The sequence below is a fragment of the Mugil cephalus genome, chromosome 19 (genome assembly GCF_022458985.1).
Source record: "Mugil cephalus isolate CIBA_MC_2020 chromosome 19, CIBA_Mcephalus_1.1, whole genome shotgun sequence".
NCBI classification, from domain to species: Eukaryota; Metazoa; Chordata; class Actinopteri; order Mugiliformes; family Mugilidae; genus Mugil; species Mugil cephalus.
Genome location: NC_061788.1, coordinates 7,006,017 through 7,018,907, shown reverse-complemented (window position 1 = coordinate 7,018,907; position 12,891 = coordinate 7,006,017). Strand labels below are relative to the sequence as shown.

Sequence of the window (12,891 nt, the reverse complement as noted above, 5' to 3'; positions counted from 1 at the left end):
AGCCCAAACAAAAAGACAAGTGGAGAAAATAAAAATGTACACCAAACAAAAGCTCAGGTCTCAGGAGGTTAAACCGCTTCAACTGTCTGAGTACAACTTGTCAGCATCTGAAGGAGATGCTTCAGCTTACATGCCAACTCACTTCTTGTGAGCGTGAAAGGAGGCGTATGTGAAGCTTTTGCCATTATACTCTCCAAAGAACTTGCTGTCGCACAGTCGGATGTGGTAGACCTCGTTGCCGGAGCAACACCCGTACATCCTCTGCCACTGCTCCGGAGACTGCTGTCCTTCTCTGCGTTCATTCAGAGAAAACACAAACGCATAAGTAAACTGAAGAACGTGCTGATGTAGAGTCAAACATGATAAAGTCTGAACGGTGAAATCCTGCTTTTGTCTTCGACTCTAATAGCTATCTGCCCACAATCATAATTAGCAACAGGAGAACTCTCCATCTCCGTCTTCGCAGCCTCCAGACCCTCAGGGTCACGCTGTGGCTCTTGGTGACGGCAGACGGTTCGATCCATCTGTGTCAGTCAGCCGGCTTCGCTCTGTTATGCCTTTGGTAATGACTTCCGGAGATTACAGCCGTTGCTTTGATGGAGTTTAACGAGCTACAAGAGATGCTTAAGAAACCCTCAAGGTAGCAGTTTACATACTTGCTTCTTAGTGCATATTAACATTTACATAAGATGACTTTTTAAAATCGGATTTCACGCTCAAATGCTCATGACTCACTGTGAAATGCAAATAACTCCTGATGTCTTTTCATTTTCCACAAAACACCCTAGATGAACTGCACATCTCTAAAACCTTCTTGTGCACTCGAAGATGCATGCATACATCTTCATTCGCATGCAGTACATCTATGTGACTTCTGTGTGCATTTACAAAAAGAGACCCTTTTAAAAGACATCTTTTTGCATGCTGTGAAAAATCTTTGGCCACCAAAGAACTTTTCATACAGCTTCACACATGGAAAAAAAATCTATTTAGGCGCCACTCACTCCCTCCCTTTCTCTTTTTCGAGGCCACTCTCTTTACTTCCTGCTGAGCTCCACAATGAACTGAGACTTTTTGTCTTTGCTTTGGCTTTCTCACCTCTCCGCCCCAGCTCCATGGAGCCTATTTATACAGCAGCCAGCGGGAACATGTGAAGAAATGTGAACTTTGCAGTCACACTAAGGAGAAATCAAAAAAAAAAAAAAAAAAAAAAAACTGACCGTCCACGGGAGGTGTGCACGAGCAGTGTGACCAAGGTGGAGGTGGCGGGGCAAACGCAGTTGAGAGCCAACATGGCGTACTTGAACTCCTCCTCACACACCACGTGGTCTGAAAATAAAAATAAACAAATATTACGCAGATAGTTGGCGCATACAATCCGTGTGTCATTCGTTTATTCGTTTTTTTAAAATTAAAATCGAAACTAAAAAACAAAAACAAAATAATGACTTGTTTTCTTAATATTCGTTAGAATAAAACAAACAAAAAAAATGATAAGGACTCGCTTTCCGATTTTGTGCACAAATGTAAAATAGAAAAAAGGGCGATTCTACGCGTTTCATCCTAGTACATACAGTAAATGGTTTCACCCAATTAGGATATTTTAATTTTCCACAAGTTGCGTGAACCGGAAGTGAACTTCCACCTGACTCGCGACCTGTTACTAGATTGACCAATCAGAAGACGCCCAAAACGCATCCAACTTCCTTGTTTTTCCGAAATCGGAAAATGAAGCTTTTGGGCTGCGCTACTTCCAGATCTACGGCAACAACAGAAAAACTAACTATGGTAAGTTGACGAAACTCATCTTATTTTTTGAATGGTTGTAAGTGATGAAATATGCGTTGATTTCGGAGGATTTAGCGAAATGGGCGAAAAATGCAGTCGCCATATATGATCATATGCCCTGTTCAGGTAAAATTAGCATTAGCATGATATTTCCATATTTATAAATAGGTCGATGCATTGTAAGCCGTATTTTGCCATTTTTTCTTTATAAATAAGGCAAAACAACTGAGGACATAATGTTATAACGTATTTTCATAACGCTATACAGTTATTCAGTGAGGAGTTTAACCCATTTTAGACATTTTTTAGGCTAAACGTGAATAATCATATAGACTTCATATTCTTAATAATTAAAACAAAAAGATAATTTGCTTTCTGGTCAAGAATTACATGACACAAGTTATCTTATGTTGTTATGTGGAGTTACACACTCAAAACAATCTCTTGGTGAGCACTCTGTCTGATGCAGTAATTTCATGTTGAGTTTTTGCTGGTTGCCTGGCAACAAGAAAGCAATGGAGCCCAGAGAGAAATAATTACAGCACTTAACTCCATGTAAAACCATAATTTTCAGCAAAACATTTTTGTTTTTGTATAGATCAAAAAGACAATCCAGGACGAACAAATCGCCTTTAAGGCACTTTAAGCTACACTAAACAACTCATAGCTTCAGACTGATACTCACACCAGCAATAACTGTTGGTTTGTCCACTTTGTAACGGTCTTTAGTGTTAAAGTATTATCTTTTAATAATCTGGTAAACAACTCGCCTTTTTAGACAAGAGGCAGATATGGACCAGTTTGATGTCGTCCTCGTGGCGACGTGACAAGGACTAGATTAGCTCTGTTTTTAGTCTCTGCCAATTAAATGTCTGGCTTCACAACTTTCACTAGTCACAAATTATTTCCCGTTTACTGTGTGGTGAAGAGCAAGTATTGGAGACTGGCTATATTACCAGTCATTTTAACAACAAATGTAGTTGCATGCTTTAGATAAACTTGCAGGGAATAGATGATATGATACAGCTGAACTATAAGACGTTGTAAATCTCCATAGAGATGAGGAAGAATAGTTGGTTTGTTACCAAAGATAAATACAAGTGCGACAGGCGTACAAGCGTTTGCCTCTCACCTGCAAATTTAACATGGAACTTATTTTCCGGTTTGAGTATCTGGACATACAGGGGGCAATTTGGAGCAAAGTCCTTCACTGCCCAAGCTCTCAGGATGGTCTGATGATCCTGAGGGGAAACAGAGAAACTAATTAGCAGCGTTAAGGAGTGACTACCCACAAAAATTTCATTAACCGCTGCTTGTCTCACCGCAGCCATGCGATCCACCTCGTTGCGACTGCTCAGTATGAAACAGGCCTCTGCGTCGTCCATTCTGCAACAGCGTGACAAAGTTGACAAATAATAAAAAAGCGCATTATACAGAAAAGAAAAACTATAACAACAGAAAGCTGGCAGTCAACTGAAACGAAAAGATAACAGCAGCAACCTTTGATTCAATATTCGGTTCAACATTGCGTGTATAGCGGCAGACACACAAAACAACCTGAAATAATGTGTACTGTATGCCAAATGTGCAGGGGATGTGGATTGGCTCATGCATATGATTAACGCAGTCAGGAGAGTGCAGGATGCAAAGCGAGTGTGGGAGGATTTGAAGTGGCGTCAGGCGCAGGATGTGAGCTCGACGCACACCCAGTCCTCCATTACTCTGTCAAAACCCAGCCAAAAGTATACATTCAAGTTATGTAATGCTTTTACTTCAAGGTAAGATGTGATGTGCCTGGTGGTACAGCTGTTGCCTGCTAAACTGTGTGAGGAGTATAAGGAATGAGAGACACCAGGGTTTATTCCATCTTTCGATTTTGAGGTTAAAATATTTAATAGTTCTGTTATTCTGATTGATTTTTTTGAATGATGTGTCGAAGCAAGAGTGACACATACCTGTTTCTATAATGCAACATCTTTTTCCCTATTTTTTTAAAATTTTTATTAGTAAAACCTCAAACAAGTTCCTCCACACTTATTCGTTAGTTTCACATTTACCATCTTTCATTGCCTTTGACTTGTACAAAATCATTTGAGAAACTTCAAATGATTTACTGACATCGTAAAGGCTACAGAAATAAACCTGCCCCGACGTGCAGATTGACGGACGTTTTATTAAAGAATTCCATTCATCGGTGCTAACACTTTCTCATTGTCTCATTCATTAAAAACCTTTCACGACTCAAACATTAGCAGAAGAATGTGATCATGCTGGCTTTCCTCCATTTACCAAGAGTAATGGGTATAGCTTGAATCGATAATTACAATGTTGTCTCTCTAACAAGTCTATTTACTGAGGCGGGAATGATGAAAGATCAGGGATGATATTAAGGAGTAGGAGGACGACAGCGATTTCACATCCGAACGACAGTTTGCAGCAATTATCCCGGAATGTCAAATATTAACTTTTTGCATCCACCGTAGATAATTGGATCGGAGACAAAGCAGGAACCTGATCCTCTTCCCCCAAAAAAGCGATGCAGACAGTGCTCAAACCAAACATTAACATATCATCAAATCATATCATCAAATTTAGATGGGAAGCAATTTCATCAATCAGACCCATCAGTGTAATTTCTCAGAACAGATGTATTTCCGTTAACAAAATTGTCAACCACACCGGAGTGTTCTTGAAAACTGTAAATCCCATGACAGCACTAGAAAAGTGAGGAAATCCCGAAATATTTATTAGGATCCATCAAATAGAGAACGTTAATGGCAGGTTTCTAAGCCCTTCAGTAGATCATCATGTATTTTATTGCATAAGTGTGAGACTGATTTGTGGGTGCTGCTGTAGGAAAAGTGTAGGGATCATGTGGATTATGTTTATTCAATAGTCATTGAGACATTTGAGCCAGGACCAAAGTGTTGGACCAGTTCAAAGACATGACAGACTCCTACTGCCAGACCTTCAATGGCATTGAATGGCTAAAAGGATGCTTTATAGAGCAGGTTTGTAATGTTCAAGGGTATAATATAATAACAGCAGGTTGAAGAGGCCGATATATAAAATATAACTTAGTAGTTCAGACAATGCTTGAACACCTTGACAACTGTGCAGGTTCAAAATGTGTAAATGTTGCCTCCAAATATATAAAAGATAAAATAAGCTAGGATAAAAGAAGTTAATCCTTTTATTTTTTTTTCTGATGCCTCTGTCTTAATCATGTTTGGTTTCTTTGTGTTTTTCTTCCTATTTTTATTTTGTAAAGTTGTTCCTTTGTGTCTCGTCAACCCCTCTGCCCCTGTGTGCGAGTGTGTGGGTATATATAGTCCTGCCTTTCCCTTTGTTCTCTATCGAGTTGTCTGTGAAGTCAGCCCTGTGTATATTAATTTCAGTTCTTTTCTTGCTTTCCGTTTTAAATTTACACCAGTTTTTGGATGTGTTTTTTGGAATTTACTTGCTGTATTGCTGCAGTTTTCAACACCGCCAGCAAAAAGGCTCCACGCAATGCTTCAACAGGCCGGATACTGTCAATCACTGATGGTTATTATAAATTTTATAGCTCCTACTCAGTATCAGATGTCAGGGTTGGAATTCTCCACCTTATCTACTGTTATACATCTTTCAGGAAGAACTGCTATCCGTCCCTAAAATCCATACTGAACGTGTTTATGCTCCCTCTGCCTGGCAGTTTTTAGTGATAAGTTCTCAAGCGATGATTAATATTTAAGGATCTGCCACTCACTTGGCTCTCAGCAGATCCTGGTCTTTGAGGACAGACCCCTGCAGATAGATGACTCTCTGAGACCAGAGAGGGATCTGCAGCACCCTTCGTACCTGGAGGTCCATCTCACTCGGGCACAGGATCACCACATAGTAATCCTTGAAGATTATACGAGACAAGATTATACTGCAGTTGTGTCTCAGCTGCTGAGAGGTGTTTTACTTCAAATATCCCTAGAGATGCTCAATGCAAACAGTTGAACTTCCAATAAGTGCGTGTGTGCATTTCGTGTACCTGCAGTCTGGGATGTGCGTAGAATTCATTGAGGAAATCCATGAGCAGGTCTATTTTGAGCGCGCTGACACACAGCACTACGTGCTTCTCCGTCTGAGCTCTGTGGCGGCTGTAGTTCCCCCCAGACTTCTGCCTCTCCATCCACAAGTAGATGAGCTCCTCAAACTGGCACAAACGCAAACACAAGCCGAGTGAAGCCGGAGCTCCCGACGGTGCGCCTGCGGAAGATTACAGAACGCCCTCCCTACCTGCAGAGGCAGAACCACCAGGGCCACGCAGATCATGATGACTACGAGGAGCTGAGAGGGCCATATGCGGGGAGTCACGTCTCCAAACCCGACGGTGGAGAACGTGACGATGCAGAAGTAGAAGGAATTGAACAGGGACAGGTTTTTTCCCGCTCGCTCCAGGTGCTGGATCCCACATGTGCTGTGAAATACAAATGAGATGAAACCTTGTAAACAAACAAGGCCACGCGTGGTTTGTTAAAAACCCGAATATACAGTCATCAGGCATAACATTATGACCACCTTCCTATTATTGTGTAGGCCTCCTTTTTGAATCCAAAAGAGTTGTGACTCATTACAGAATGGACATGAGCCTTCTGAGGGGAACGGCCTCTGTGGATCATCCCATGGAGGTCAGGTCAACACCTTGTGCTGTTTTTCATGTCTTTTTTTCGTTTGTGTTTTCTAAACCGTTTTTTTGTGTGTGTGCCAGTGTCAGGCTGCCTCCTGCTGGGGATGGCTGATGCCATCAAGGAGTGTCATTGCTATAGGGCGGGGGTGTCTGTTCTGGTCTAGGTGGGTGCTACATGTCTAAGTAACATCCACACGAATGCCAGGTCCAGAAGTTTCCAAGCAAAACACTGAATTGTCCCAATCTGGTAATGTTGTTTACTTCTCCCGTCAGTGGTTTTAATGTTTTGGCTGATCGGTGCAGAGACCAGAAGCAAGAAGACAGTAAATTCTGAGCCTAGTGTGAAAAGTAGTTTCATTATTTAATGTGTTTTACATTATTTTCTTTGCTTTTAGGCTTGTTTTATGTTTTTATTTTGGTGACGATTTGTCTGTTCCTCACTTTTATACAATCTTTTTTTATTTTTTTACAGATCTATTGTTTGCTATCCAATTTTCTCAGTCAGTACGTCACTGAATGTCACTGTAAAGAGGTAGATGACTGCAGTGTTTGCGCATTTATTGTACTAAAACTTGACTGGCCAACAGTCTCCAAATCTTAGCATTTGGAATTAACAGGAACAGTAATTTCCTATATTTAGCACCAAATTACACGCTTCTTTCATTTGATACGCACATTCTCGTCGTCGTGTGTGCTCATCTAAACACAAACATGGAGAACAGAATGAACAGCTAGCATCTCTCACCCCGTGAAGACGAGGCAGAGCAGGGTGCAGATGAGGATGAGGACCTGGTTGAACATGGCCGAGTTGGTCCTCTGGATTGCTCTGTGGACGTCATTCTGCAACACGATAAACAAAATACTTGAGCATCTGCAGACAAAAAATAAATAAATAAATAAAAAAGCCTCAAGGCCACGGATACTCGGATACAAATAATAACGTTGCCTCCGTCGAGTGTTTCATTCAGCCATTAACTAGATTCGTTATTGCAAAATGGTTCTGCTCCTGGAAGCTCCCTGCTGCAGCGTTAGAGCATGAAATACAGAACGACATGATAAAATGCAGACGGGGTTGCAATAATCTCCTTCCTGGGTGCACACAAACAGAGCAGAACCGAAGCGGGAGAGGGATGCCTTGTTGTCTATAGCAGAGACGGTACAAATGACTACCAGCGTGAGAGCCTGAATAAACCAGCGCAGCGCAATGCGATGGTGATTATCTTCTTTTAGCAACGTCATTAAAAAGTTGATTGAAATGGGTCATTAACAGACACAATTAGGTTTATGGTTCAAACTCACAATCATGTTCTCCAGAGCGCATTTGGCCAGCCAGCAGTTGAGAAACACAGGGATGAAGATGTTCCTTATTGAGGGCCAGACAATCTGAGGAGAAAGCAAAACACTTAACAGCGAAGGAAAAAAAAAAAGATTGTTGAATGCTTCACCTGTGTGAAGTCTATAATTATTGTCTAACATTTAAAAACCTGCAATGACTCAGAGTTACACTCTAAAATTGGTAGTCATTTTAAATGCGCGCACTTTCATTTGTTCTCTGTTTTCTCTGTCCTTGCAGTTCAGTTTGACATTTAATACTCCTTTTCCCTGGTTGCTGTGAACATTAACATTTTACAAATACAAAAATAAGACATAAAGAGCGGAGCCAGGAGCGCAGCGATGGTTTTGCTAAATGCTAACCGCAGCGTGTTAACGTCCTCAAAGTCAATATGCTTCCAGGCCAGATATGAAGGTGCAGGGACTTTGCCTCAGAGCTTATTAATATGTGCTAGTGATCCCCAGTGGAGGAAAACCTAATCAAAACCTTGATTAAAACAATGCAACTATTACCTGGTGTTTGAAAACAAGCACAGTCGAGGAGATGAGAGCGTACAAGACTAGTGACTAGCACCTGCAGGTGCTTTAATGGAAAGATGCTAAATGAAAAATTCACCAAAGTTTTTCCAGTTTTCTAAGTTTTTATCAATTAATTGTAGGCACATCAGTGGCTGCAGGTGCACAACAACACTAAGTGCACGCATGCATCCAAAATTATCTGGATCATCACTGCAGCCTCTGGGGACCATGAATGTACTGACTAAAGTACTGAAATGCACAGCCCTCTTTAGTTCCTTTTTAAATTTGCTAAACGCCCTTTTCTCTACCCAGGTTTTGAGCCACGATAGAGCACTATCATTGAACCCCGACTCTGGATTAAAATATATATATATATATATATATATATATATAAATGCAGTTTTATGATACCAAACATCAACTTTTCCATCTGAAAAAGTAATGTGAAATATGACTGGTTAGATATAACTTTTTTTAATCCTAAAGAGGAAAAGTTTTCCCCGTCAGTTCGTAGCGATGGATATCATAAGAGACGGTCAGAGTCAAAGCAGACGGGAAATGAAAGATATATTTCTACTTATAACATTAGTAGCTAAAAAAATAAAAAGTAAAAAAAAGCTATGGTAAAAGTTTTACCGTGATGATGAAAGGAACTGTGTTGATCATCTCCAGAAGAAAGGACACCTGGAATATCTGCTCCCAAAGGTTCCCCTAAAAGTTTTTTTTTTTTTTTTTTTTTTTTTTTCAAAAAAAGCACAGACTTTTTTAACAGTTTTAACCGTGAGTGCACAATAGACAATGAGTCACTGCAGAGATTCGGTTTTTCATTGTAGTCTGTCACCTTCCACAGCCACTTATTCCTTCACCTCCACCAGATCCTGTAATTACCGTCTGTCCTTAATGTAGCTGTGACAAATGACTTGGGCTAATTACACCACTTATGGATTGTCAATCTCGCAGATTGTAAGTGAATAATTTAGTACAGAATGCATTAATCATGGTGTAGGTGTGTGTGCGTGTGTGATCACTTTTGCGTTCCGCTTCGTATGTGTGTCTCACCTTGTAGCTCAGATACATCAGTAACATGGTTTCCAGGAAACTGATGATGGCCACGATCACCTGTGGAGCAGGAAATAACAAACACAACTCATAAACGAATTACGGCGCGTTTGTTGGGAACACTTGTCACGTGTGTTGGATGGTCAAACATCAAATACGCCCCCGTCATCTGAGCTTCTGATTCTGCAGTGACTCACTTGAATGGCCCAGACAGGAACCTTCCTATCCACCCAGAAGATCAACTCCCTGACAGACAGAGCACAAACAACAACACTTGTGTAACATTTACCAATAAATGCAGATCAGAGGAGAAATACAATATTATTTCTGTATGCACCGATGAGGCATAACATTATGACCACCTTCCTAATATTGTGTAGGTCTCCTTTGTGCCTCCAAAACAGTTGTGACCATCAGAGATTGGACATGGGTCTTCTGAGGGTGTCCTGTGGTGTCTGGTAACAGGATGTAGTTAGTGGGAGACCTTTGGGTCGCATCGGTCTGTGGATCATCCCACAGATACTTGATCTGTTTGGGATCTTGTGAATTTGGAGGCCAGGTCAACATCTTGTACTGTTTTTTTTTTTTTACGTGATGCGTACTTCACGGGAATGTCAGGTCCAAACGTTTCTGAGCAGAACATTGTATATTCTCTTGTCGGTGGTTTTAATGTTATGGCTAATCAGTGTGTACCATCAGTGATGCTGTGAGAAACATAAATGTGTGGTATATCTTAATACATTAGGCAGCATCTGATGATATAAACACTGATCACACACCAGATTAAGGTCAGCACAAGAAATAACAGACCAAATGGATGTCAAACCTTCTGCTGCTTACCAGTTGATTTCTCTGTCCTGCACTGATCCGTTCCACAGGCAGTCAACGCTGCAGGATAGCGTTGACAGGAAGGAAAATGCAACAAAATGTTGTTATGTGGGATTAAATTTCAAGTTTGCAGATTCAGTAGTTGGTTCCTTCTCACCCTTTCCAAATGCTCCCACTTGGACGAGCCCAAAACATATTTATTTAATCATGTTTTTATTATTATTTCTTCCCTCTTTTCAGGGGTGAAGGCTCCTGGTAAGGACACCCAAGGATAACAGTTTACAGGGCACGGCCAGCTAGAATAAGAATCCACTAGAGGGATTATTTATCTTGAGTGGTCTCTAGAGTGTCTGGAATTCAGTGCTTTTCACAACCAGAAGGACGACTTTTTATCTCAAATCGATCCATCAAACCAGCAGACTGTAAGAACAAGCCATATATATGTAAAGTACAAATGGTACTGACTTGACATGCTTGTATACAGGCTGTCAGTGAGCCCCTCCCTCCTATAATAGAGCAGCCTGCCAACCTGTTACTACTATGATGCAAGTCATGTGACCAGGTTAACTCGTGCTGAAGGATTCTCTGGAGGCTTCACAAAGAAACATTTATTGAACAGTTCGATCCGCGATGATTGATGTCCTCCCTGCATTCATTTTCTATACACCTGAGACACAGACATGTCCTCAGTCAAATTCAGTTTCTCTACACACGCATTCATTCCCCACAGATCCCCTTCTTTAGTTATTATTTTCTTGGGGAAAAAACAACTCTTACGTCTGTGTTGTTTTTCATTTAGCGTTATTTCCTTTATTGCTCCCTCATGGCCAAATTGTTTAACAGTGTGTACACTCTGTAGGCTGCCACACGTTTAGGGTTAAGACACATCAAACGCCTCAACCACAGGGACATAACATGTGACCTGAAGGCTCCAAAGCTGCTTCCCTGACCCCTAGTCTCCAATTCTTGGGGAAACACTTTCCTCTCAGTGTGAACCAACCATTTATTGTTGCCGCTTGCAGTGTTCTGCTGTCCGCCGTTGTGGATGACTGCAGGGCTCTGCCCGGGGTTGTCCGTCATCACTCTGATGATGTACAGCAGACAGGTGAGCAGCTTCAGGCAGAAGTTGAACACACGAATCCTAAGGCCTAAGGAAAAGAGAGAGGGATCTCACAAATACTGCAGAAGTAGCTTAGAAATATATATCTTACAGTGGTAATTTTTTATAGTAAAGTAGTTCTTTTCCATGTGCAGCTGAGAACAGCAGGCGTATACATCTGTGTTTGCGTTACGTTGTCCTTTCAAGGACGCTTTATGGATGTGAGAAGGTGGCTTGAGCTGTCCACTCACTTGATCTTTGGTTTTTGATGAAGAAAAGCTTCAGTCGCTCCTTGAAGGTGTTCTCGTTCACGTAGAACTCTACCTGCACCCTGACAGGGAGGAGGGGGAGGAGGAGGAGGAGAGCGACTGTCACACGGGAACAAACAGAAAGAGCCAACGCGGATGCTTTTCAGAAACGGAGATGTTATACGGCATGAATATTCATAACTTCGGTTTTCTAATCAACCGCCAGAGGAGAGCTGGGCAATTATCTGTCTCTGATTTTGTTTCCAATTACAAGACGGGGTTACTGTAGGCCAAAGATGCCCAAGAGGAACTGGTACAGTACGAGAAATCATTAAAGAGAATTAAAGTAAAAAAAATAAATAAATAAATAAATAACAAGGAAACACACTATCACATTATCATGCCATTAGTATGCAAGACAATAAAAGTGTAATTAAAGGTTGAATATGAACATTGACCCGACAAACTGAGGCAAACGCAGAGTGAAAGGAGTAAAAACTTTAAAATATTCTAAGAAGTTAAATCCATATGAAGCTTAATCCTTTCTCCCTATAAGAACTCTGTGTAAGCCTGTTTTTTTGCTTTCATGCCATTTCAGAATAAACTGCAACACAAATGAGCCCAAATGTTCCCATAATATTAAAGAACAACAGGTAAAATCTAGTTTTTATTCAGCTCTGTCAGCGAGTACATTGATTTTTAGGCTTTATTTGCAGAAAATCAAGGTAAAATAGTTTTAAAAAAAAAAAAACTTCACGGGAAGATTTCCTCCTGCAATTTGTCAAAAAACTTAAGATGAGCAGCAAGATGAAGCAAGGCAGCGATGAAGAGAAAGAAAGAAAGCCAGCAGGGAGCTTAAAGAAAACTCATTTGGTAGTTAGACGGGAAAGAAATGAAGGAGAATTCATTTGTTGCCTGTGATGTATAATGTTCAGAGAGGGGGCTGACAGGGAGAAATGAAACAGTGTGTGCAAGAAGAGATTAGAGGACTTTCGGAAAGGTTGGGAGCTTAAGAGAAAGTGACTGCTGTGGAATTAATCCAAAGTTTTGGCTTCTGGCTGAAAGGCTCACAGTGGGGAGGGGAAAGCGGTGTGGGGCGCTGGATGCTCGGGAACCTTACGGCGAGCGCAGGAAACAGCTATTACAGGTCTGAATGAGGGCAAAACTTAAATGCGAGAGAGGTGAAATCCCTTCAGAGGGGAAACGGAGAAGACCCGAAGAGAGCTCCTCCTCTGCAGTGCAATCTGAAAACAGCAATCGCATCTGGCCAGCAGCGGGGTACAGATGAGCTCTGGAGGTGCTGGCTGTCACATGCGAGAGTCCTAAAGAATGCTATCTGCCTGCGTGTTTCTCCGCGT

At 41.3% G+C, this 12,891-nt stretch overlaps 1 protein-coding gene across 5 annotated transcripts in view; it reads right to left on the bottom strand.

Moving 5' to 3' along the window:
- Window positions 1-12,891, bottom strand: part of kcnt1a (potassium sodium-activated channel subfamily T member 1a) — a 30,330-nt gene that overhangs the window by 10,579 nt on the left and 6,860 nt on the right. For all 5 annotated transcript variants that reach the window (XR_007110917.1, XM_047570618.1, XM_047570617.1 and 2 more), the window contains 15 exons: window positions 11,537-11,616; window positions 11,187-11,334; window positions 10,199-10,246; window positions 9,556-9,604; window positions 9,359-9,418; window positions 8,936-9,010; window positions 7,748-7,831; window positions 7,194-7,288; window positions 6,058-6,238; window positions 5,810-5,974; window positions 5,537-5,673; window positions 3,111-3,174; window positions 2,921-3,029; window positions 1,221-1,329; window positions 143-292 (listed from right to left, as the gene is read on the bottom strand). Coding sequence is in view for 4 of the 5 variants with exons in the window: in XM_047570618.1 (XP_047426574.1) it covers window positions 143-292; window positions 1,221-1,329; window positions 2,921-3,029; window positions 3,111-3,174; window positions 5,537-5,673; window positions 5,810-5,974; window positions 6,058-6,238; window positions 7,194-7,288; window positions 7,748-7,831; window positions 8,936-9,010; window positions 9,359-9,418; window positions 9,556-9,604; window positions 10,199-10,246; window positions 11,187-11,334; window positions 11,537-11,616 (1,554 nt within the window). In the remaining variant the exon portion in view is untranslated. The remainder of the gene's footprint in view (window positions 1-142; window positions 293-1,220; window positions 1,330-2,920; window positions 3,030-3,110; window positions 3,175-5,536; window positions 5,674-5,809; window positions 5,975-6,057; window positions 6,239-7,193; window positions 7,289-7,747; window positions 7,832-8,935; window positions 9,011-9,358; window positions 9,419-9,555; window positions 9,605-10,198; window positions 10,247-11,186; window positions 11,335-11,536; window positions 11,617-12,891) is intronic.